This window comes from Oncorhynchus clarkii, chromosome 7 (genome assembly GCF_045791955.1).
Source record: "Oncorhynchus clarkii lewisi isolate Uvic-CL-2024 chromosome 7, UVic_Ocla_1.0, whole genome shotgun sequence".
NCBI classification, from domain to species: Eukaryota; Metazoa; Chordata; class Actinopteri; order Salmoniformes; family Salmonidae; genus Oncorhynchus; species Oncorhynchus clarkii.
In genome coordinates, this window is record NC_092153.1 from 27,525,085 (window position 1) to 27,550,018 (window position 24,934).

Below are 24,934 nucleotides of genomic sequence, written 5' to 3' on the forward strand. Positions count from 1 at the left end.
TCACCAAAAATTTGAATATTATCTGCCATGACTACAAGGTCTGATAGGAATTCAGGGAACTCCGTGAGGAACGCTGTATATGGCCCAGGAGGCCTGTAAACAGTAGCTATAAAAAGTGATTGAGTAGGCTGCATAGATTTCATGACTAGAAGCTCAAAAGACAATTTTCTATTTTTTTTGTAAATTGAAATTTGCTATCATAAATGTTAGCAACACCTCCTCCTCCCTAATCAGTGATTAGTTCATTGACTATAACTGCCTTGGAAGTGAGGGATTTAAATTAAGTAGCCCTATTTTGAGATGTGAAGTATCACAATCTCTTTCAATAATGGCAGGAATGGAGGTCTTTATTCCAGTGAGATTGCTAAAGCGAACACCGCCATGTTAAGTTTTGCCCAACCTAGGTCGAGGCACAGCCACAGTCTCAATGTCACCACTTAAATCTCAAGACCATCAGACTGTTAAACAGCCATCACTAACATAGAAAAGCTGCTGCCAAAATACAGACTCAAATCTCTGGCCACTTTAATAAACAGACTTAATAAATGTATCACTAGTCACTTCAAATAACGCCACTTTAATAATGTTTAAATATCCTACATAACTCATCTCATGTACATACTGTATTCTACACCATCTACTGCATCTGCCTATGCCATCGCTCATCCATATATTTATATGTACATATTCTTATCCATCCCTTTACATTTGTGTGTATAAGGTAGTTGTTGTGAATTTGTAAGATACTTGTTAGATTTTACTGCATAGTCAGAACTAGAAGCACAAGCATGTTGCTACACTCACATTAACATCTGCTAACCATGTGTATGTGACCAATAAAATTTTATTTTATTTGATTTAGACTATGAATTTGAGAGTGGTTGCATTTCTCCAGCCACATCCTTCAGCTCTTTACTGAAACTGTGGTGGGGAGTACACTTAGTTAATGTTTCAATTAAGGATTGCCACTATAAATACCTTCAGTAGTGTAATAGTGTTATTATATGATGCAATCCTCTAGACTGAATTACTTTTGTGCCATTAATATAAAGCAAAACTTCTGAAGTCGAGAACAAAATTCTTAGTATTGGAAACTAAAATAATGAACTTGAAAGCGAAACTTAAACCCAAAAGTATTGATAGTATGTGATTTCTTCATGTGGCTCACACACACTGGAGAAGTGTGGTGCACTGAGGACACACACACACACACACACACACACACACACACACACACACACACACACACACACACACACACACACACACACACACACACACACACACACACACACACACACACACACACACACACACACACACACACAATCACTTCCAAAATAAGTGAAAGTGTACACCCAGCAGTCACTCTCTAAACCAACGGTTGTGTACAAGAACACACTTGTTCATTACCACCTAAGGCTGTTGCGGTTACTGCCACACTGGCAGTCATAAGTTATGACCGGAGTACAATTACATGTGACCATTGAGTCACAGTAATCTCCTTTAATGCACTCTGGACATACATTGGTAGTACCCAACTCCCTAACATACCATCAGGTCGCTAATGGCCTAGTACTCAGGGCTCTATTTTATTTAACCTTTATTTAACTAGGAAAGCCAGTTAAGAACAAATTCTTATTTACAATGACGGCCTACCCCAGCCAAACCCGAACCCGGATGACACTGGGCCAATCACAGTGCGCGGCCCTATGGGACTCCCAATCACAGCCAGTTGTGATTCAGCCTGGAATTTAACCAGGGTCTGTAGTGACACCTCTAGCACTGAGATGCAGTGCCTTAGACCGCTGTGCCACTCATCAAAACAGTATGTGCTTTTGAAACTCACCTCACTGTGATTGATTCATTTGAAGAAAGAAGTTGATCAACAGGTTGAAACTAAGTGGATGTTGTTTCAAAGCCTAACAAAATGAAAGGTGAGGATTAATTCAAAACTCCCATATGCATAGGCCTATACATGAGCCCAAGCCCCCCCCCCCCCCCCCCCCCCCCCCCCCAAACCACAAATTAAAATATTGACTGTGATGTTATACAGCTTTAGCCTATTACGCAAAGCAGAAATACAAATTAGAAAAAATATTTAAGATGTCTTTGATACATAATTGGTTTAGCATATATTCCAAAATTAAACAAATTCTAGTAATCATCTTTGACTGTGGACTGTATTATAATGCATATTGGATGGACTGGTTACCTTATACAACACTCCAAATGTTTTATCCATGAGTCTGGGAGAGAACGTATAGGCCTAGGCGAGCTGTTGGTTTATTGATTGTGCAGGACGGTTTACTGAGTTACCCTAAAATTGTAGCACATTTTTATTTGATTTTGAATAGCCTAGTAATAGGGCATTTTTATGTTTTCATAATTAATAGGCTGACACATTACCTTTATCTACAGAATAACTGTCACGGTCGTTATGAGAGACGATCCAAGGTGCAGCGTGTTCTGAGTTCCACGTATTTTATTCAGTGAAACTTAAAAAAATAAAAAATAAACAAGCAACGAAACGTAACATAAGTCGTGAAACTAACACACACACAAACAATATCCCACAAATACAGGTGGGAAAAATGGCTACCTAAATATGATCCCCAATTAGAGGCAACGATTACCAGCTGCCTCTAATTGGGAACCATACAAAACACCAACATAGAAATATTGAACTAGAGCACCCCTTAGTCACGCCCTGACCTACTACACCATAGAAAATCAAAGATTTGATGCGGACTCCGGCCACAAAACCTGAAACCAAATGGGGGGGTTAGGGGGGTGTCTAGTGTCGGCTCCTGTGCGGGTCGTAGCCCCCTCCCAGACCCGGGATCCGGCCATGGCACCGGGCTGAACGCTGTGCCTGGACTGGGCACCATCGCAGAGGAAGGCTCCGGCCATGACGCCGGGCTGAACGCCGTGCCTGGACCTAAGGGCTCTGGCTCTGGAGCTGGGTTGGACGCTGTGCCTGGACTGGGCAGTGGCGCAGAGGAAGGCTCAGGCCTTGGAGCTGGACTGGATACTGTGCCTGGACTGGACACCCAGGCGCAGAGGAAGGCTCCGGCCTTGGAGCTGGACTGGACACCGTGTCTGGACTGGGCATCGGCGCAGAGGAAGGCTCCTGCCCTGGAGGAGGACTAGACACCGTGCCTGGACTGGGCACCGACGCAGGAAGGACCGGGCTGGGGAGACGCACTGGAGGCCTGGTGCGTGGAGCCGGCACAGGTGGCACCGGACTGGTGACACGCATTTCAGGGAGAGTGCGGGGAGCTGGCACAGGATGTACCGGACTGGGGAGACGCACTGGAGGCCAGGTGCGTGGAGCCGGCACAGGTGGCACCGGACTGGTGACACGCATTTCAGGGAGAGTGCGGGGAGCTGGCACAGGATGTACCGGACTGGGGAGACGCACTGGAGGCCTGGTGCGTGGAGCCGGCACAGGTGGCACCGGACTGATGACAGGCACTTCAGGGCTAGTGCGGGGAGCTGGCACAGGACGTGCCTGGACTGGACACCGGAGCAGAGGAAGGCTCCGGCCGTGGAGCTGGGCTGGCCGCCGTGCCTGGACTGGGCACAGGCGCAGAGGAAGGCTCCGGCCTTGGAGCGGGACTGGACGCCGTGCTAGGACTGGGCATCGGCGCAGAGGAAGGCTCCTGCCCTGGAGCGTGACTGGACACCGTGCCTTGACTGGGCACCGGCGCAGAGGAAGGCTCCGGCCGTGGAGCTGGGCTGGCCGCCGTGCCTGGACTGAGCACCGGCGCAGAGGAAGGCTCCTGCCCTGGAGCGGGACTGGATACCGTGCCTGGACTGGGCACCGCCGCAGAGGAAGACACCAGCCTTGGAGCTGGCACCGGAAGTACCGGGCCGGGGAGACGCACTGGAGGCCAGGTGCGAGGATCCGGCACAGGTGGCACCGGACTGGTGACACGCACTTCAGGAAGGGTGCGGAGAACTGGCACAGGACTCACCAGACTGCTGACAGGCTCTTCAGGTCGGATGCCGTGCAGAACACACCTACACAACATTTCTCTCATCTCTCCCAACTTCTCCATCACCTCCCTGACGGTCTCTGGCTCTTCACGGTGAGCTGGCACAGATGGCACCGGCACTGATGACCCGCTCTTCCACTCTCCGCTGCTCCGCCGACCACCCCTTGTGACCACCCCTTGTGCCTCCCCCCAAAAAATCTTGGGGTTTCTGTGGCCACGGTCTCCGGCGTCATTGCTGTCCTTCCACCTTCCTTTGTGTCTCCTTCCAAGGAAGGGTCTCACAACCTCACAACGTTTCTTCCCAGGTCCAAAACTACCTCTGTCACACGCTGCTTGATCCTGTCACAATTGTGAGGAGAGATGGACCAAGGCGCGTGTGTAGAGTTCCACATCTTTATTTCAGTGAAACTCCAAAACAAAACAATAAACCAACATCGACACGTGAAAGTAGTGCACTGACCTAATAAAGTCATCTTCTCCCCTCTCTCCTTTATTCCTTTCTCAAGAGCACAGAGAGAGGGGCTGGGCCTCCTGAGTTGCGCAGCATTCTAAGGCACTGCATCTCAGTGCATGAGGCATCACTACAGACCCGGGTTCAATACCAGGCTGTATCGCAGCCAGCCACAACCGGGAGACCCATGAGGTGGTGCACAATTGTCCCAGCGTCGTCCGGGGAGGGTTTGGCAGGGCGGGATGTCCTTGTCCCATCGCGGTCTAGCAACTCCTTGTGGTGGGCCGGGCACATGCACGCTGACTTTGGAGTTGTATGGTGTTTCCGCTGACGCAATGGTGCCGCTGGCTTCTGGATTAAGCGAGCAGTGTGTCAAGAAGCAGTCTGGCTTGGCAGGGTTGTGTTTTGGAGGACGCATGGCTTTCGACCTTCGCCTCTCCTAAGTCCACACGGGAGTTCCAGCGATGGGACTACCAATTGGCTATCAGGGGTACAAAGTACAACAAAAAATATAGAGGGGCTGTCTACAGTTAAATGACATGGGTTTTGTGGAGAAAACATGTTACTATCGATGTTGCTGAACAGATTTCACTTGGTTTCCCAAATTATGCACTGGGTAGCTGCAGGAACAAGGTTGGAGAGCCCATGGCATACAGAGTTTGGGCAGAAAATCAGAGAAAGAATACATTCCTACACATGCTCAAAACTACAGTTTCCTTATTGGTTTACAGAGAGAATATCATGTCATGAGGAAGACCTAGGATTACATTTGACATTTTAGTCAGAGCAATTTACAGTCAGTGCATTTAACTAAGGTAAGTAAGACAACCATATCACAGTCATTGCAAGTAAAGATCCCCAACACTACTACTCTAGCCTGGTCCCATATATGCATGTGCGTAAGGCTGTAAGGCTATACAGCACAAACATATCTGGGACCAGGCTACCTCTATACTATATACCTCCCTGATTTTGCATGGCCATCTGAATCACTTGTCACTCTAGTGCTCCAGAGCAAACTCATGCTCCCTCCTACCCTCTTTCACCCTGTACACCTGGCAATACCTTGCTATTGGAGGCGTGGCATAATCCTTGATTTGTACCAAATGTGTAAGCACAGGCCACTTCAAACTTGTTATAGCTGCCACCATAGAAACAGAATCTTGATTCTAAGCTAAAAAGAAACGTCCTCGCACTGTCAACTGCGTTTATTTTCAGCAAACTTAACATGTTGTAAATATTCGCATGAACAAAATAAGATTCAACAACTGAGACATAAACTGAGCAAGTTCCACAGACATGAATAATGTGTCCCTGAACAAAGGGGGGGGGGGGGGGGGGGGGGGGTCAAAATCAAAAGTAACAGTCAGTATCTGGTGTGGCCACCAGCTGCATTAAGTACTGCAGTGCATCTCCTCCTCAGTGACTGCATCTGATTTGCCAGTTCTTGCTGTGAGATGTTATCCCACTCTTCCACCAAGGCACCTGCAAGTTCCCGGACATTTCTGGGGGGAATGGCCCTACTAGCCCTCACCCTCCGATCCAACAGGTCCCAGACGTGAGATCCGGGCTATTCGATGGCCATGGCCATAGATATTCCGTTCTTGCAGGAAATCACGCTCAGAACGAGCAGTATGGCTGGTGTCATTGCCATGCTGGAGGGTCATGTCAGGATGAGCCAGCAGGAAGAGTACCACATGAGAGAGGAGTAAGTCTTCCCTGTGACGCATAGTGTTGAGATTGCCTGTAATGACAACAAGCTCAGTCCGATGATGCTGTTACATACCGCCCCAGACCATGATGGACCCTACACCTCCAAATCGAACCCGCTCCGGAGTACAGGCCTCGGTGTAATGCTCATTCCTTCGACCATAAACGGCAATCTGACCATCACCCCTGGTGAGACAAAATCGCAACTCGTCAGTGAAGAGCACTTTTTACCAGTCCTGTCTGGTCCAGCTACGGTGGGTTTGTGCCCATAGGCAACGTTGTAGCCGGTGACATCTGGTGAGGACCTGCCTTACAACAGGCCTAAAAGTCCTGTCCAGCCTCTCTCAGCCTATTGCGGACAGACTGAGCACTGATGGAGGGATTGTGCATTCCTGGTGTAACTCGGCAGTTGTTGTTGCCATCCTGCACCTGTCCCACAGGTGTGATGTTCTGATGTACCAATCCTGTGCAGGTGTTGTTACATGGGGTCTGCCACTACGAGGACGATCAGCTGTCCGTCCTGTCTCCCTGTAGCGCTGTCTTAGGCGTCTCACAGTACAGACATTGCAATTTATTGCCCTGGCCACATCTGCAGTCCTCATGCCTCCTTGCATGCCTAAGGCACGTTCAGGCAGATGAGCAGGGACCCTAGGCATCTTTCTTTTGGTGTGTTTCAGTATAAAGGCCTATTTAGTCAGTATAAAGGCCTATTTAGTGTCCTAAGTTTTCATGGCTGTGACCTTAAATGCCTACCGTCTGTAAGGTGTTAGTGTCTTAACAACCATTCCACAGGTGCATGTTCATTAATTGTTTAAACCCTTTACACTGAAGATCTGTGAAGCTATTTGGATTTTTATGGATTATTTTTGAAAGACAGGGTCCTGAAAAGGGCTGTTTCTTTTTTTGCTGAATTTATTTCTTTGGATGCCACTATAGCTGTAGTGTTTAGAGACTCTACAGGTATAGTAGAAGCCTACATATAAAACTACTCAATAAAGTTTCCTTAGAAAGAACAATGGATCCTCTTTTCAGTGAATAAAAGCTTCTTCCTTCTCTTCAATGAATCAGCTTCTATCCTATCTGATTATTCTCTGCCGTCTAGATTTAGGGGTCGTCCCAAATGGCACCCTATCCCTATAAAGTGCACTACCTTTGACCAGAACCCATAGGTCTTGCACTAAATAGGGAAAAGAGTGCCATGTGGGACTCAGACATAGAAGTAATACATCAAAGTGTTCGTGGTTATCTTATTCCTTTTCAATTCACTAATGCTTCACCCCAAAAAATACAATAACAGTGGCAGCGGATTTAATGCTGTAAATTGCTATCTAACTTCACTAGCTTCATTTGGGAAATATTCTTGGGGTTTGATCTTCACTCAGAGTACGTGCCTTGAGGGGAACATACATGGAACCGGATTATATCAATCACATTTTAATCTGTAGTGCCAAACACAGACGAGCATGCACGCGCCAGACACCTGGGTTCAAATACTATTTGAAACCCTTCAAATACTTTTAGCATTTGCTTTAGCCTACTTCAAGTGCAGAAGGTGCAGTTTGCACTTTTGTGACTATTCTATTGGTTCCATTGTGCCAGGCAATCTCAAAACCCAGCTAACGTATTTATAATGATTTCAAAAGTATTTAACCAAGTTTGGCATGCATGCACGCACACATGCATGTACGCACACACACGCACGGGCACACAGACACACAGTGTCATATTTCAGTGTCAAAGGTAATTATATTCAGCCCTAACCAAAGCGCATGAGGCAAACTTGTGGGATGTCAGGAAGTTGCAAACACTACTGAATTTTTGATTGGTTGGGTTTCCTCCATTAGCTGTCTACTTTAACAGGTCAATGGTCTCTGTTCCTTCATGCATCCTTACTGAAACAAAGTCGTGTTCATTAGGCACCAAACTGAAAAAAACAGCCTGAAATAGGGAGGGACTACTTAGACTCGTCCAATAAGAAAAGCTCATTTTTGTTTTCCATTGTGTGTCCTAATGAAAATGACCCTAATCAACCTGTCAGTCCACCTCAGAAATATGACAATACAGTGCATTTGGAAAGTATTCAGACCCCTTGACTTTTTCCACATTTTGATACGTTACAGCCTTATTCTAAAACGGATTAAATAGAACAATTTCCTCCTCAATCTACACACACTACCCCATAATGACGAAGTGAAAACAGGTTTTTTGACATTTTTGCAAATTTACTAAATGTAAAAAACAGATACCTTATTTACGTAAGTATTCAGACCCTTTGCTTTGGAATCAAAATTGGGCTCAGGTGCATCCTGTCTATATAATGTCCACAGCTGACAGTGCATTTAAGAGCAATGAGGTCGAAGGAATTGTCTTTGGAGCTCAGAGACAGGATTGTGTCGAGGCACAGATCTGGGGAAGGGTACTGAAAAATGTCTGCAGTATTTAAAGTCCCCAAGAACACATTGGCCTCCATTATTCTTAAATTGAAGAAGTGGTCAGGGAGGTGACTAAGAACCCGATGGTCACTCTGACAGAGCTCTAAAGTTCCTCTGTGGAGATGGTAGAACCTTCCAGAAGGACAACCATCTCTGCAGCACTCCACCAATCAGGCCTTTATGGTAGAGTGGCCAGACGGAAGCCACTCCTCAGTAAAAGGCACATGACAGCCCCCTTGGAGTTTGCCAAAAGGCATCTAAAGACTCTCAGATCATGAGAAACAAGATTCTCTGGTTTGATTAAATCATGATTAAACTCTTTGGCCTGAATGCCAAGCGTCATGTCTGGAGGAAACCTAGCACCATCCCTACGGTGAAGCATGGTGGCAGCATCCTGCTGTGGGGATGTTTTTCAGTCGCAGTTTCTGGGAGACTAGTCAGGATTGAGGGAAAGATGAACGGAGCAAAGTACAGAGAGATCCTTGATGAAAACCAGCTCTAGAGCGCTCAGGACCTCAGACTGGGGTGAAGGTTCCCTTTCCAACAGGACAATGACCCTTCGGGACAAGTATCTGAATGTCCTTGAGTGGCTCAGCGAGATCCCAAACTTGAACCCGATCAAACCTCTCTGGAGAGACCTGAACATAGCTGTGCAGCGACGCTCCCCATCCAACCTGACAGGGCTTAAGAGGATTTGCAGAGAAGAATGGGAGAAAATCCCCAAATACAGGTGTGCAAGGCTTGTAGCTTCATACCCAAGAAAACCTGAGGCTGTAATCACTGCCAAAGGTGTTTCAACAATGTTATTGAGTAAAAGGTCTGAATAATTATATAAATGTGATATTTCAATATTTATTTTTTATAAATTTGCAAAAAATCTCCAAACCTGTTTTTGCTTTGTCATTATGGGGTAGTGTGTGTAGGTTGATGAAGGGAAAAAAACAATTTAATCAATTTTAGAATAAAGCTGTAATGTAACAAAATGTAGAAAAAGTCAAGGGGTCTGAATACTTTCCGAATGCACTGTACCTCTGTTTTTCTACCTGCCTCCCAGAGGCCACCACACAGCCTGTGGGGTTTGAATCGCCTGACAAGTGGGGCGAGGGAATATTAAATTACATGGTTTTGCATGGAGAGAGATGAAGGGCAATATAAAATTGACAAAGCCATTGATTATAGACTTCATACAGAAACTGACAAGGCCCATTCAGAGTGACACTGAGAGCCGTCAATCCTTAAAAAATTGTATTAGTTGGTTATATATTTCCAGCCTCTGACTTTCTATATATATATATTTTTAATTCCCTTTGATCAATAATGCAGGGCAAATGCATGCCGGTTTGGCCAAATGATAATCATGATGTTTTGGATATTCTTTAAAATCTGTAGAAAGGTCCTTGGAGGGAAGGGTGTTTGGCATACATCTGAAATCTGTATCCAAAATAATTTGAGCAATAATTCATTAAAGTTAGAAACATTTTGGCCTTACTCAGGACGCCATCTGTAATAAGAGTGTGAGTATTGGAAAGGGTCAAATTGAAATGTTTCTACCAGAAGAAATATGAGAAGCATATGCATAACCATGGTAGCAATTGAAAGGGATCACTTTGGAGATTATGGAGAAATGATTAAACCAAAAGGTGAGGACACAACAGTTCACCTGACACAAGACTGAATCCAAACATTTGTCATGACTCTGCCCTGTTGGGTGAGGGTCATAAAACCACCTCCCCCCCACCCCCCAGAGAGAGACAGTAACATAAAAAGGTTGTGGAATGGAGTAATATTTCTGTTATCCAACCAGTTGAAAGTGTCCATTGGTACTTAAAGAATATGATGTCAGATCAGTTGTTGTTTGGGACTTAATATCTGATGATAGGACAACATAAATGATATCTTGGAAAGTCTACACATTAGTTCAGATTCAGATTCACATTCAGATTCACATGGAATTGTTGTGCAATTGAAATGTAAATATGAAACTAATTGTTAAAAGATTAAATGTAATTTTAGCCTTCTAAATGAGAGAATTGTTTTCAGAAGTAATTTTATGCTGACTCAGTGGCCCTACCCAAGTGAAGATACATTGGTTGGAGAGGGATGACCGAATTCACATCAGACTAAGCAAACCCCAGCATGAGCTGTGGTTGTGAATGGTTAAGACCCCTACAAACGATAAGACTAGAAAACCATCCCACGTGGACTATTGGCTACACAGCTGGAAATGGTTAAACTGTGAGACTATCGATTCACTACAGAATAAGTGAGAAATTCTAGACGACACAAATTACTACACTGCAGCTAGAAATTACGTAAACCTAGGACGAGAATACCAACATCCGTCGAAGCATCTATTCTATGAGAACATCTGAAGTATCCATTCTAACCGCCTACAACCACAAAATACTTTGTGACTTCAATTAAAGTTAACCAGAGACTCTGATAAACCCTACAGGAAAATTGAGGATTCCAACAGAGAAAACAACAACGAGATATGGGCGTAAATATAAATTGCAATTTCTTTTTGAATGAGCGGGCCGTTCATGGGCAAAGGATTAGCATTTCAATTAATATAATTATAGACTGTGTGTAGTGAATCCATGTTGTAATTCCTGCTCTTTCTCAGTCCACACCACCTTCCCTTTGTCTACCAAGCCGTCATATCGACTTAGCTCACTAGTGACTTTCTATCATTGTTAGTAACCAATATCTACTGTTTGTTTTTGATGTATTTCTGTGATTATTTAGTTAGTTAGTAAATACATAATTAAACCAATTTGTATGTTGCTGATTCCTTATTGAAACTAGGGTTTGTGCAGATAAAGAATTTTACGACGATCAGATGAGACTGATAGAAGGTAACAATTAGTAATCCTTAATGGAAGACTGTAATTAGTGTTATATTCGGGAAATGATAACTCTGTAGCTCTAAACATTTTCCCGTGGTGCCCCGACTTCCTAGTTAATTCATGTTTACGGGATTAGTTTAATCACGTAATAATTAAACCTAGAGAACTGATTTGATTTAAATACATCTTCACATTTAATGATAGTCCAGACATCACACATTACACTGTTGGTTTAATGTGCATTTTACATTTACTGTACTTTTCGCAGCATTTGTCAATAACGAAATCTGAAAATACTCTGGATACATTCAGTAATATAATAAGAATTCATGGAAATCTAGGGTAGGTGCAACATAAGACAAAAAAATGACAAGGGTTTGAATTAGAGGTCTCACTGGTCTCCAAGTGGCCACATAACTCTCCAAAGTGTGCACAGTTCTTAAGTAATTTAATTAATATGTGATTTGTTTGCTCGTCTAGCTGTGCCATTGAGGAACTGAAGCAAGCATTCTTGTAGTTTTTTGTTTGGAACACAGCCCTGCATCCCCACCATCACACAATTACTGTTGTTTACGCAATCCAAAAACAGCCCACTATAAACTGCAATCTGGGTCAGGTGGGCAACATTTGAAAGCTTATTCTATTGCTGACATGACTAGCTATAAAATACGATCTTACAGTGATAGCCTTTCACAAGGCACTTCAGAGATAACACGTTTGGTGCCCACAGAATGGAGTCATGAGTGCATTCAAGTGAGTATTCCATGGCAAATTTTCTCCAAAATACGACACACATAGGCTCATTCTGTTCAGAACAACACAGGAAAAATGCCATGTCATCCTTGTAGCTGTGCATCAAACATAGTGATCATAAACATTGATACTGTAAATTACATGAATTTTATAATACGGAAATGTGAAGTGCACATTCTCCTCACTCAGACAACAAAATATTTGCCAAAGTAGCCCAATTTGCTGTGAGGATGGGGGCATCTTCTTGTTGCACTTGCTGCTCAAGTTTAGAACAGCTGTCAGTTTAATAGTATACAGAGCTGTAAAGTGGAGACTCTGGGCTCCGACATCATGTACTGTATAGAATGTTACAGCCACTACGTTCCAATTTAGGCACTTATCAGTGACCAAATCTGCCATTTGCAGCATTTACTGTGAATTTGGTCTCTGCGAACACGGGAACATTGGCTTTAAAACGTACATTGCGGATTGAATCCCGGACCTTTCTATGAATTTAATTTGGGGAAGACGCAAAACATCATAATTATATTTTGGGTAGTCTGGCGTGAAATGCCTCTGCAATGTTGTTGATATTGAATCAGCTATGCTCTCAATCACACAGTAACCATGGCACATAGTAACCAACTTTTTTCATAAAGCGTTTCAGAGTAAGAGTGCCAATCTAGAATCAGGTCCCCCCATGTCCATGTAATCTAATTCATCATGATTGAAAATAAAAAACTGATCCTAGATCAGCACTCTTGCTCCGAAACACTGACGAGGTCAGGAATAAGAGTTCAGCACTACAGTTCAGTAGAAACTGAAGATTCTTGGATAATCATTGAAACGCTCTGATAAGAAAGATCCTCCCCTAATACCCTCCCTTGAAACTTCCATTATGTACCAAAGGAGTTGGTAAGGAAACTTACAAGTCAATGATCCAAGTCCTGTTTCGCCCATAGTGCTGTGGTTTGTTTGATTTTATGACCATGATGAGTGGAGGACAGTGGAACCCTCCTCTTCCACAGTAGGGCTTATTTCACAAGATCTTGCTCTTTTTTCCTCCTCTCTCTGTCACTGTCTCTCTCTCTGACTGCATCTATTTGATGAGCCTTTCAGAGTCAACTGCTACCTAATTACACAGGGCAGAGAATGTCAACTCCGCAATACTTAAACACTGCAACACTTAAGCTCTCCTGAACGCTGCCTGTCTACAACAGTCTCAAACACCCTCAGTCATTTCACATGTCTGGCGAGAGTATGAGAGAGGAAAACACTTGGACCGAGGACAATAGAGCCCAGCTGCTGTCAATTGAAGAGGCATTAAACAGGAGACACAACAAGCAGTATGTTAACGAATAGCAAATCGCCCCACTAGAGACAGTGGTTCAATCCCCATGTCCACCCCACTGTTTTTAGCTCCCGAGTGGCACAGCAGTCTAAGGCACTGCATCTCCGTGCTAGAGGCATCACTACAGACCCTCGTTCGATACCGGACTGTATCACAACCGGTCGTGATCGGGAGTCCCATAGGGCGGTGCACAATTGGCCCAGCGTCGTCCAGGTTAGGGAAGGGTTTGGCTTGGGTAGGCCGTCATTGTAAATAAGATTTTGTTCTTAACTGACTTGCCTCGTTAAATAAAAGTTAAATAAAGAACACATTAAAAAAATTCCCCTTCTGCATGATCCATAACATCCTATAGAGTTGATTGACTGTCAGAGAACTTACTGACAACTTACATTGTCCTAATATGGATGCCAGCAAATAGATGTCTTGATATCATTAATTGTATTAATCATACATTATCGTACTCCCTGAACCTTTAGAGTTGACTGTCTGGGGAACACACACTTCACACCACTTAATATAGCTACCTGAAGACAAATGACAATGTACAAAGCTGTCCATGAGAGAAAGAGAGAGAGAGAGAGAGAGAGAGAGAGAGAGAGAAGGGATTCCCATGTACTCACATCTGAGTTAAAGCGCAGTTGGCAGATGTTGCAGGAAATAACTTGCTTTCTCTTCGGCGCGATGGAGACTCCAAATGTGTGATTAATTACGGCCTTCTGCACAGGGTCCATCTGGAAAACAAGCAGAGCACATAGAGACCAGATTAAAAATAAAGGGGGAGAAAGAGAAAGGGAGAGAGAGTATGTGTGTGTGAGAGCAGGGGCGCAACTTTGACTGGCAACGGGTGGGAAATGTCGCCCCCAATTACCGATTTCTTCATCCTGCTCCCGCCCCGCACTTGTTGGCTTTCTGTCGGACTCCCACTCCCTACTGCAAGAACTGGTCTCAAACCCAACCGCAGTCCCGCAATGTTATTTTAGGCGTATGTGACTTAGCTCACTTGCCTGCCATGTTCCCAGGGATTTTGCGCCCTATAGGCAATATCAAATGTGCAAAAATAACTTAAGAAATAAGTTAAAATACCAGAGATTCTGACATGGCCCTTACATTGTATTACTGGGCTATATAAGCCAATATGTGTAGATGTAGTTTGAAGAGAGCAGAATTGGAGACACTTGCACTTTCTCTTGAGCTATTTTCACAGCCTATCCTTTAGGAGTGGGAAGATTTTCAGACGGTGAAATATGTGTTATCAATATTTAGGCCTATTACTATTCAATGTAGTAAACTATAGCCTAACCTATAGCCTAATCATGGGCCTATTTAGGATAACTGCCCTGTGCTTCTCTGCCCATGTATACACACCGAGGTAAAGAGTGTTTCAGGTTGGATATTCGACTGATATTTGCCTGTAGCTTTCCTTATGGCCACCAACATCAGTTAGGGACTGTCAACATAGTGACAAATCAAAATTTTCAATAGCTCTTTAACCATTACTCCTAAAACTTTCAAAACTGGTTGTAGCTAACCCGATGGCATAGAAACACATTTTCCACACTTTTGTTTTGTCGATTTACATCTCGCACTATTTTTAATGATTTATTTACATTTTTGAATTTCAATAGCTCATTGGTCATATGACCTATTGAATCGAAACAAGGTTCAGAATGTTCACTCAGTGGACACCTTTAGTTTGTCCATTTCCATCTCACACATTTTACATGAATTTTTCTAATTTTAAAATTTCAATAGTAATAGTTTAATAGTACTAAAGGGTGTGCAATGTGTAGGACCACTGAGTCGACATTCTGAACCGTGTTTGAAGTCAGTAGGTCACATGACCAAGGAGCTATTGAAATTAGAATGTTTGAAAAATGGATGTAAAAAACGTGTGAGATGAAAATGGACAAACCAAAGGGTGTGCAATATAGAAGGGTAGTCAGTGGATATTCTGAACCTTGTTTGAGTCAAGTAGATCACATGAGCAAGGACCTATTGAATGTTTAAAAAAAAATAATATAAAAAAAGTGTTTACACTCCCTAACTAATTCAACTAGGAATACAAAATGCTGCTCACATTTCTATGTTTATTAGCTTTGGAAAGCGAATTAATGTCCAAATGGTGAAAATAATTTTCCCAACATCATGACATTTATTTGAAGTCTGTGGCTCAATTGGTTTGAAAGCTAGAGGTTTGAAAGCGCGAATACCCATCGAATATCCAACCTGAAACTCCCTTTACCTCGGTCTATAGCCTACTCTATTTAATTGGGACCAAACGCGCACCTGATCTCGTAAGTATGGCTACTGAACTGGAAGCAGCGAGAATTATGACAGCGACACCTGTGACGTTTTGCATAATCCTATATGATATAGCCCACCTTTTAGGAGTACGAATTGCAGGCAGAGACAAATATTAGGGTAATCCATACTTATTGAAAATGAAAAGGCGAAACACTCCGCTCACCATAGAAGCCCAATTAATGTGCGCGTTGTGCCTTTTCCTTTTCAATGATGATTACATTTTTTGAATTTCACTTTGACTCACGTTGGGTGAGCGCCCTCCGCTTCTTTTCATTATCAATATGTATTTACAGACACTAGTAAAGTACAGTCTAATCATATTTAAGTTAATTTCCAATTCAGGTTTAACTACAACGTATTTGAGACCACACATTCTAGGCGCACTTGAGCTCTCACGCCCAACTAGGAGAGACAGGCTACTGAAGCTGAAGCTGTGCATTCTGAGTGTGTGAATAGTGCGAAAAATTCGTGATTTTAATACAATAGCTAGGCAAAAGCAAACAAAGCAGAAAAAGGACCGTTTCAAAAAAGAATCTGCTGGACAACAAAACTATTTTCATTTTTCATTTTTGTCTGTCTGACCGCCCGCACCTGCCTGCAGCATGAAAAATGCTGCCCGCCCCGCGATGATCTCTGTGGGGACTCGCAGGTCCCGCAGGCATCCCTTGGGAATGCAGCCCTCTAGTGCAGTCAGTACCCAACACTATGCTCAGCATGTCTTAGCAGGATCAGATAGTGACAGGGTCCCAGCAGGGTCAGACAGCCAGGGAAGACCAGTCTACGGAGCTCAGGTGAATTTTGCAGTATATGTTGTGAATGATACAAAGTTCCATATTGAATTAATGGGTAGACCTACAGTAGCTACAGGATAGCAGTTTAAATTTAAACTGCAGTAATCTCTGGCATAAATTACTGCAGTTAAAACCATCCATTGAATGTACTATATGCCAGTGAAACTGAATATCATGCACTCAGGAATTGTATTATTCTGCTGGAGGTTTAAAGCACAAAGGGGACATATTTGCATATGTTGTGGTCTTGTGAAGGCTGGCTGAATTCTGGCAAAGAGTATGTTCATTTATCTCAACATGTTTACAGATTCTCCCTTTTTTTGTTTGCTTGGAAATGTTGAATCTGGAGACTTATCAGAAGTATAAATATATATAAATATCTACAGATGAAGTCGGAAGTTCACATACACTTAGGTTGGAACCATTAAAACTCGTTTTTCAACCACTCCACAAATTTCTTGTTAACGAACTATAGTTTTGGCAAGTCAGTTAGGACATACTTTGTGCATGACAAGTAATTTTTCCAACAATTGTTTACAGACAGATTATTTCAGTTATAATTCACTGCATCACAATTCCAGTGGGTCAGAACTTTACATACACTAAATTGACTGTGCCTTTAAACAGCTTGGAAAAATCTATAAAATTATGTAATGGCTTTAGAAGCTTCTGATAGGCTAATTGACATCATTGGAGTCAAATGGAGGTGTAACAGTGGATGTATTTCAAGGCCTAACTTCAAACTCAGTGTCTCTTCAATTGACATCATGGGAAAATCAATATAAATCAGCCAAGACCTCAGAAAAAAAATTGTAGACCTCCACAAGTCTGGTTCATCCTTGGGAGCAATTTCCAAATGCCTGAAGGTACCACGTTCATCTGTACAAACAATAGTACGCAGGTAAAAGCCGTCATACCGCTCAGGAAGGAGATGCATTCTGTCTCCTAGATTGGAACGTACTTTGGTGCGAAAAGTACAAATCAATCCCAGAACAGCAGCAAAGGACCTTGTGAAGATGCTGGGGGAAACAGGTACAAAATTATCTATATCCACAATAAAACGAGTCCTATAGTCACATAACCTGAAAGACAACTCAGCAAGGAAGAAGCCACTGCTCCAAAACTGCCTTAAAAAAAGCCAGACTACGGTTTGCAACTGCACAAGGGGACATTTTTGGAGAAATGTCCTCTGGTCTGGTGAAACAAAAATAGAACTGTTTGGCCCTAATGACCATCATTATGTTTGGAGGAAAAGGTAGGAGGCTTGCAAGCCGAAGAACCCCATCCCAACCGTGAAGCTCGAGGGTGGCAGCATCATGTTGTGGGGGTGCTTTGCTGCAGGAGAGACTGGTGCACTTCACAAAATAGATGGCATCATGAGGCAGGACAAATATGTGGATATATTGAAGCAACATCTCAAGAAATCAGTCAGGAAGTTAACGCCTGTTTGCAAAAGGTTCTTCCAAATGGATATTGACCCCAAGCATACTTCCAAAGTTGTGGAAAAATGGCCTGAGGACAACAAAGTCAAGGTATTAGAGTGGCCATCACAAAGCCCTGAACTCAATCCCATAGAAACTTTGTGGGCAGAACTGAAAAAGCGTGTGCAAGCAAGGAGGCCTACAAACCTGACTCAGTTACACCAGCTGTCAGGAGGAATGGGCCAAAATTCACCCAACTTATGTGGTAAGCTTGTGGAAGGCTACCCAAAATGTTTGACCCAAGTTAAACAATTTATAGACAATGCTACCAAATACTAATTGAGTGTATGTAAACTTCTGACCCACTGGGAATGTGATAAAATAAATAAAAGCTGAAATAAATAATTCTCTCTACTATTATTCTGACATTTCACATTCTTAAAATAAAGTGGTGATCCTAACTGACCTAAGACAGGGAATTTGTACTAGGATTCAATGTCAGGAATTGTGAAAAACTGAGTTTAAATATATTTGGCTCAGGTGTATGTAAACGTCCAACTTCAACTGTATACAGTACCAGTCAAATGATTGGACACACCTACTCATTCAAGGGTTTATCTTTATTTTAATTTTATTTTCTACATTGTAGAATAATAGTGAAAACATCAAAACTACGAAATAATACATATGGAACCATGTAGTAACCAAAAAAGTTTTAAGCAAATTAAAATATACTTATATATTCGAGATTCTTGGCACAATCTTGTCATTCTCTCAACCAGCTTCATGAGGTAGTCATCTGGAATGCATTTCAATTAACAGGTGTGCCATGTTAAAAGTACATTTGGGGAATTTCTTTCCTTCTTTATGCGTTTGAGCCAATCAGTTGTGTTGTGACAAGGTATGTTTGGTATACATAAGATAGCCCTGTTTGGTAAACGGCCAAGTTCGTATTATGGCAAGAACAGCACAAATAAGCAAAGAGAATCAACAGTCCATCATTACTTTAAGACATAAAGGTCAGTGAACTCGGAAAATGTCAAGAGCTTTGAAAGTTTCTTTAAGTGCAGTTACAAAAACCATCAAGCCCTATGATGAAACTGGCTCTCAATGAGGACCGCCACAGGAATCGAAGACCCAGAGTCACCTCTGCTGCAGAGGATAGGTTCATTAGAGTTACCAGCCTCAGAAATTGCAGCCCTAATACATGCTTCACTGAGTTCAAGTAACAGACAACTTTCAACATCAATTGTTCAGAGGAGACTGCGTGAATCAGGCGATCATGGTCAAAATCATGGAACGAAATCACTACTAAATGACATCAATAAGAAGAAGAGACTTGCTTGGGCCAAGAAACACAAGCAATGGACATTAGACCAGTGGAAATATGTCATCTGGTCTGATGAGTCCAAAATTGAAGTTTTTGGTTTTAACCGCCGTGTCTTTGTGATATGCAGAGTAGGTGAACAGAGGATCTCTGCATATGTGGTTCCCACCGTGAAGCATGGAGAAGGAGGTGTGATGGTGGTTTGCTGGTGACACTGTCAGTGATTTATTTAGAATTCCAAGCACACGTAACCAGCAAGGCTACCAAAACATTCTGCAGCGATACGCCATCCCAAATGGTTTGCGCTTAGTCGACCATCATTTGTTTTTTAACAGGACAATGACAATGACAACGACAACACACCTCCAGGCTGTGTTAGGGCTATTTGGCCAAGAAGGAGAGTGATGGAGTGCATCATCAGATGACCTGCCCTCCACAATCACCCGACCTCAACCCAATTGAGATGGTTTGGGATGAGTTGGACCGCAGAGAGAAGGAAAAGCAGCTTATGTGAGAACTCCTTCAAGACTGTTGAAAAGCATTCCAGGTGAAGCTGGTTGAGAGAATGCCAAGAGTGTACAAAGCTGTCACCAAGGCAGCTTTGTACACTCTTGGCTACTTTGAAGAATCTACAATCTAAAATATATTTGTATTTGTTTAACACTTTTTTGGTTACTACATGATTCCATATGTGTTATTTCATAGTTTTGATGTCTTCACTATTATTCTACAGTGTAGAAAATAGTAAAAATAAAGAAAAACACTTGAATGAGTAGGTGTGCCCTAACTTTTGACTGATACTGTATATATTTTCTAAAACATTCAGTCAGGTCCATAAATATTTGGACGTTCACCAAGTTATTATTATTTTAGCTGTCACCCAAAAGTAATTGGACAATTGGCTGCACAGCTGTTCCATGGCCAGGTGTGTGTTCATTAGTGCATTTACAAGTAAGCAGATGAAAGGTCTGGAGTTGATTTCAAGTGTGCCATTTGCATTTGGAATCTGTTGCTGTTAAACAACCTCTTGGAACTCTAGAAGCAGTATTGTCATTTTTGGAAAAAAAACGTTCCCGTTTTAAACAGGATATTTTGTCAGGAAAAGATGCTAGAATATGCATATAACAGCTTTCGATAGAAAACACTCTAACGTTTCCAAAACTGTAAAGATATTGTCTGTGAGTATAACAGAACCGATGTTGCAAGCAAAAGCCTGAGAAAAATCCAATCCGGAAGTGCCCCAGGTTTTGAAAGCGCTGCGTTCCTATGACTCCCGATATGGCTGTGAATGTACCATCAACGAGCTTACACTTTCTACGTTTTCCCCAAGGTGTCTACAGCATTGTGACGTAGTTTTACGCATTTCTGTTGAAGAATAGCCGTATGGAGGCACATTGCGTAAGTGGTCACATGGTGGCTCCGAGAGAGATTTTCGCGTAAAGTACAGAGGTAGCCATTACTCCAATCGGTCCTAGAGAAAAAGGAATTGTCCCGACGGATATATTATCGAATAGATATTAGAAAAACACCTTGAGGATGGATTCTAAACAACGTTTGCCATGTTTCTGTCGATATTATGGAGCTAATTTTGAAAAATAATTGGCGTTGTGGTGACCGCAATTTCCGGGCGATTTCTCAGCCAAACGTGAAGAACAAACGGTGCTGTTTCGCCTACAAAAATAATCTTTTGGGAAAAAATGAACTTCGGCTATCTACCTGGGAGTCTCGTGAGTGAAAACATTCGAAGTTCATCAAAGGTAAACAATTTAATTTGATTGCTTTTCTGATTTCCGTGACAAGGTTGCTTGCTGCTAGCAAGGCATAATGCTATGCTAGGCTATTATAAACTTACACAAATGCTTGTCTAGCGTTGGCTGTAAAGCATATTTGGAAAATCTGAGATGACAGGGTGATTAACAAAAGGCTAAACTGTGTCTTAATATATTTCATTTGTGATTTTCATGAATAGGAATATTTTCTAGGGATATTTATGTCCGCTGCGTTATGCTAATTCGTTTCAGGCGATGATTACGCTCCCGCATGCGGGTTTGGGAGTCGCTAGAGGTTTTAACCCTCATTAAATCCGATGTGCTGTCACTGCCAGTGAAGCAAGCCATCATTAGGCTGAAAAATTAAAACAAACCCATCAGAGAGATAGCAAAAACAGTTGGTGTGGCCAAATCAACTATTTGGTACATTCTTAAGAAAGAACGCAATGGTGAGCTCAGCAATTCAAAAAGGCCCGAAAGACCTCAGAAAACAATGGTGGTGGATGATAGAATAAACCCTTCCAACAGTTGGCCAGATTAAGAACACCCTCCAGGAGGTAGGCATATCTGTATCAAAGTCAACAATCAAGAGAAGACTTCACCAGAGTAAATGGGTTAAAGACGAGACATGTACATTTGGTGTCCGAAGTCCATTCATTTAACATAAAAATATAAATACGTATAAATATAATATTAAATCACTCAACTCTTACCCTTCTTTTGACCAATAAATATTTGTTTTGCAAACTATTAAATTAAGGGAGTTATTGAGGTCTAAAGTGTCAAAATGTTCTTTAGTGTAACTGTCCGGGTTAAAATTAGAATGACAAATGTGTTTTTAAAATGTAGAAATTCATCCTAAAAATATAAATGAACACCCATGGCATTATTGTATTACAGTATCTACATACAGTATCTAAAAAATATTTAAAAACTTGAATAACTTTTGTCCGGACTTTTGTGCTTTATCAATGTCATTCAGTATAACAAAGGAAAAAAGCCATTTTAAAGCATATCACATGATGGTAATCATGTGACAGTGTGTGACATCACAAAGAAGACCCATTGAAGACGCTCTATGAATGTGATAAGGCGAGTAAATCTCTCTGAAATATTTGATGATTTCACCTTTTCACCGTCTAGTAAACTTTGTAACAACCACACAGAAAACATACTTTTTATGTTATTATTTTATAAAAAGCTAGATTAAATGTGAAAAGTAAGGATAGTCTTTATAGGTCAAGATCATTACTTTATAAGGAACTGCCTGTTAAATATGTTTACGTATGAAATCCGTTCTTCAGTATTAGACTTTGTCCTTCAGCACAACAAAAGTTTAATGTAATACCACAACATCACCATTATGCTGAATGACAGTAGCTTTGTTTTTCCATGTTTTCACTAGTTTACAACAATTAATCATGCAATTCATATTTACTTGTTGTATGAATACTGAATAATATCATTTTAAACCATTTTATGGCATTTTAAGGTATTTCAAGGCACATGATCTTTATACTGTAGATGCCGTTGTCTAGTAAGGAGAAGGGGGAAAGACTAGCCAGAAGAAAAGCAAGGTTTTGTTTTCATGGTTTCATGCTACTGTCAGCAACAGAATAGGATACAATAGGATATAAAGATGGGTGGATAAAACTTAACTTTAAGTTGCACTATTACACTGTAGTAAATGTTTTATTGCACTGCAGGTAAGGTATAACTGATGGATTATATGAGTTAATATAATATTACACACACACACACACACACACACACACACACACACACAATTATGGATTAAAAATGGATTATGAATTATATTAGTTAATAGCTGCTCACATTTTTGGCACTTTATGAAAAATCAAGACTGTACAAGTTTGAATTGAAGGAGTTTGATGGGCATTTTATTTAGCCATTTTGTGTAGGTATCTTGAAATTGCATTTGTGTACCTGCATTAATAGATATTTACCAGTTAGTGTAACAATGCATAATTATAACTAACTATAATGTAATAATCGTGTAATAATGCAACTCAATGCAACGGAAAGTGTTGCCGTAGGCTCAAATTATAGTAAAGTGATTATTATTAACATTAGCAATGAAATTGTAACGAAACATGTTTGAGAGAGAAAGGGAGATGGAGTTGATTTAACTTTTAAACTTTTATTAAGTGTTATCATTGTATAGCCTACTACCAATAGACTATTAATAACATTTAATGGATGCGAATCCTATTCTGTGTCATAACTATGACATTTTCAGAGAAGAAAGAAGGATGTCAATCCTGATCATTCACCAATCCATACAATAATACAATCTGATGTTGCATGCAACAAGCAGCTGAAAGAAATAATTCATTTGCGTGGCCTCAAGTTAAGGAACCAGAGCCGTTTAAAACGAAGGAATTCAAAACTCTGCAACTCTGACTGGGAAAAGTTTACAGAGCTTTATTTGTCCAAATTCCAAGTTATGTTGATGAGTTCCATTTGATCATCAGACAATGGATTTGGTTAATATTCTGATGTTCAGAATACAGAAATGTTTTGTTTTTTGATGTTGGTGGAATACTTTTTATGCATTTTCTTTCAAATGCCTGATATGATTTGAGAAAGATATCCACTGTTTCGTGATGATTTTAAGCAAAACTACAGTTTTTTTGCACAATGTTAAATTAATGCTTTGTTGCATAGTAAAACCCATGTTTTTTATGTGTGTGGCATATGGGTCATTTCTCTCTCTCTAGTATGGAAGTGACCAGCTAGCATGCACATTTTATTACATCTTATCCTGTTTTTTACATAGTTTTATAACAACTAAATAATTGCTAAAAGATAAATACTATAGCTGCTATTAATAATAGTTCATAGGATCATTATTGTTATTGCTGAAGGAATCACATTTTATCAATATTTGTGGGCCATAGTGTCATTCAGGGTAACAAAATATTGTCATACAGTATAACATCAGTATTTTATATTAAAGTACAATAACTTTGTTTTGTTGACTCAGAGAGACAAAAACAAATCTCAAAGGATGAGGTGGAAGATATTTTCATAGATATTTTCATTTTTTCAGTGTAAGGCAGGAAGTTTTTGTAAAAAACCTTCAAAAATGTTGAGTTGTACACGTGATACATCAAATATGTGGTATTCAAAATAAAATGTCATTTTTTCTACGTAGTTATATTTCTGCCACTCTAGGCATGTGTATATAACCTTGTGATTATGAAAAATGGGCATAAAATGAATTTAAAAAAAACAACACTTTTACTAGGGTACATTCATATGAATCCCAATAAAAATGAATTATTGGCTTTATTCTTGAATATAACTAAAATAAAGGCATAGGTGACACTCCAATGAACATAAAAAAATCATTGAAATGGCTTTTTGTAATTGCTGTTGTATTTCTTTGCTACTTTGAAAACCTTATACGTCTTTGACCCAAATACAAAGGGTTTACCAAAGATGTAAACCATTGGTAAGCCTCAAAAACTGGAAGACCAGATTAGAGAGTTTGCCAAAAAAACAACTAAAAAGCGTGTACAGTTTTGGAACAGAAATTATGGACAGATGAGACAAAGATCAACTTGTACCAGAATTATGGTAAGAGAAGAGTATGGAGAAAGGAAGGAACTGCTCATGATCTGAAAAATACCACCTCATCTGTGAAGCATGGTGGAGGTAGTGTTATGGCGTGGGCATGTATGGCTGCCAATGATTCTGGTTCCTTTGTATTTATTGATAATGTGACTGCTGACAAAAGCAGCAGGATGAAATCTGACGTGTTAGAGCTATT

General features: G+C 41.4%; 1 protein-coding gene across 1 annotated transcript in view; it reads right to left on the minus strand.

Annotated features, from left to right (window-relative positions):
- LOC139414185 (zinc finger protein 385B-like) overlaps window positions 1-24,934 on the minus strand; it is a 122,400-nt gene that overhangs the window by 23,888 nt on the left and 73,578 nt on the right. Inside the window, exon 3 of the mRNA XM_071162072.1 lies at window positions 14,147-14,257. Coding sequence (XP_071018173.1) covers window positions 14,147-14,257 — 111 coding nt within the window. The remainder of the gene's footprint in view (window positions 1-14,146; window positions 14,258-24,934) is intronic.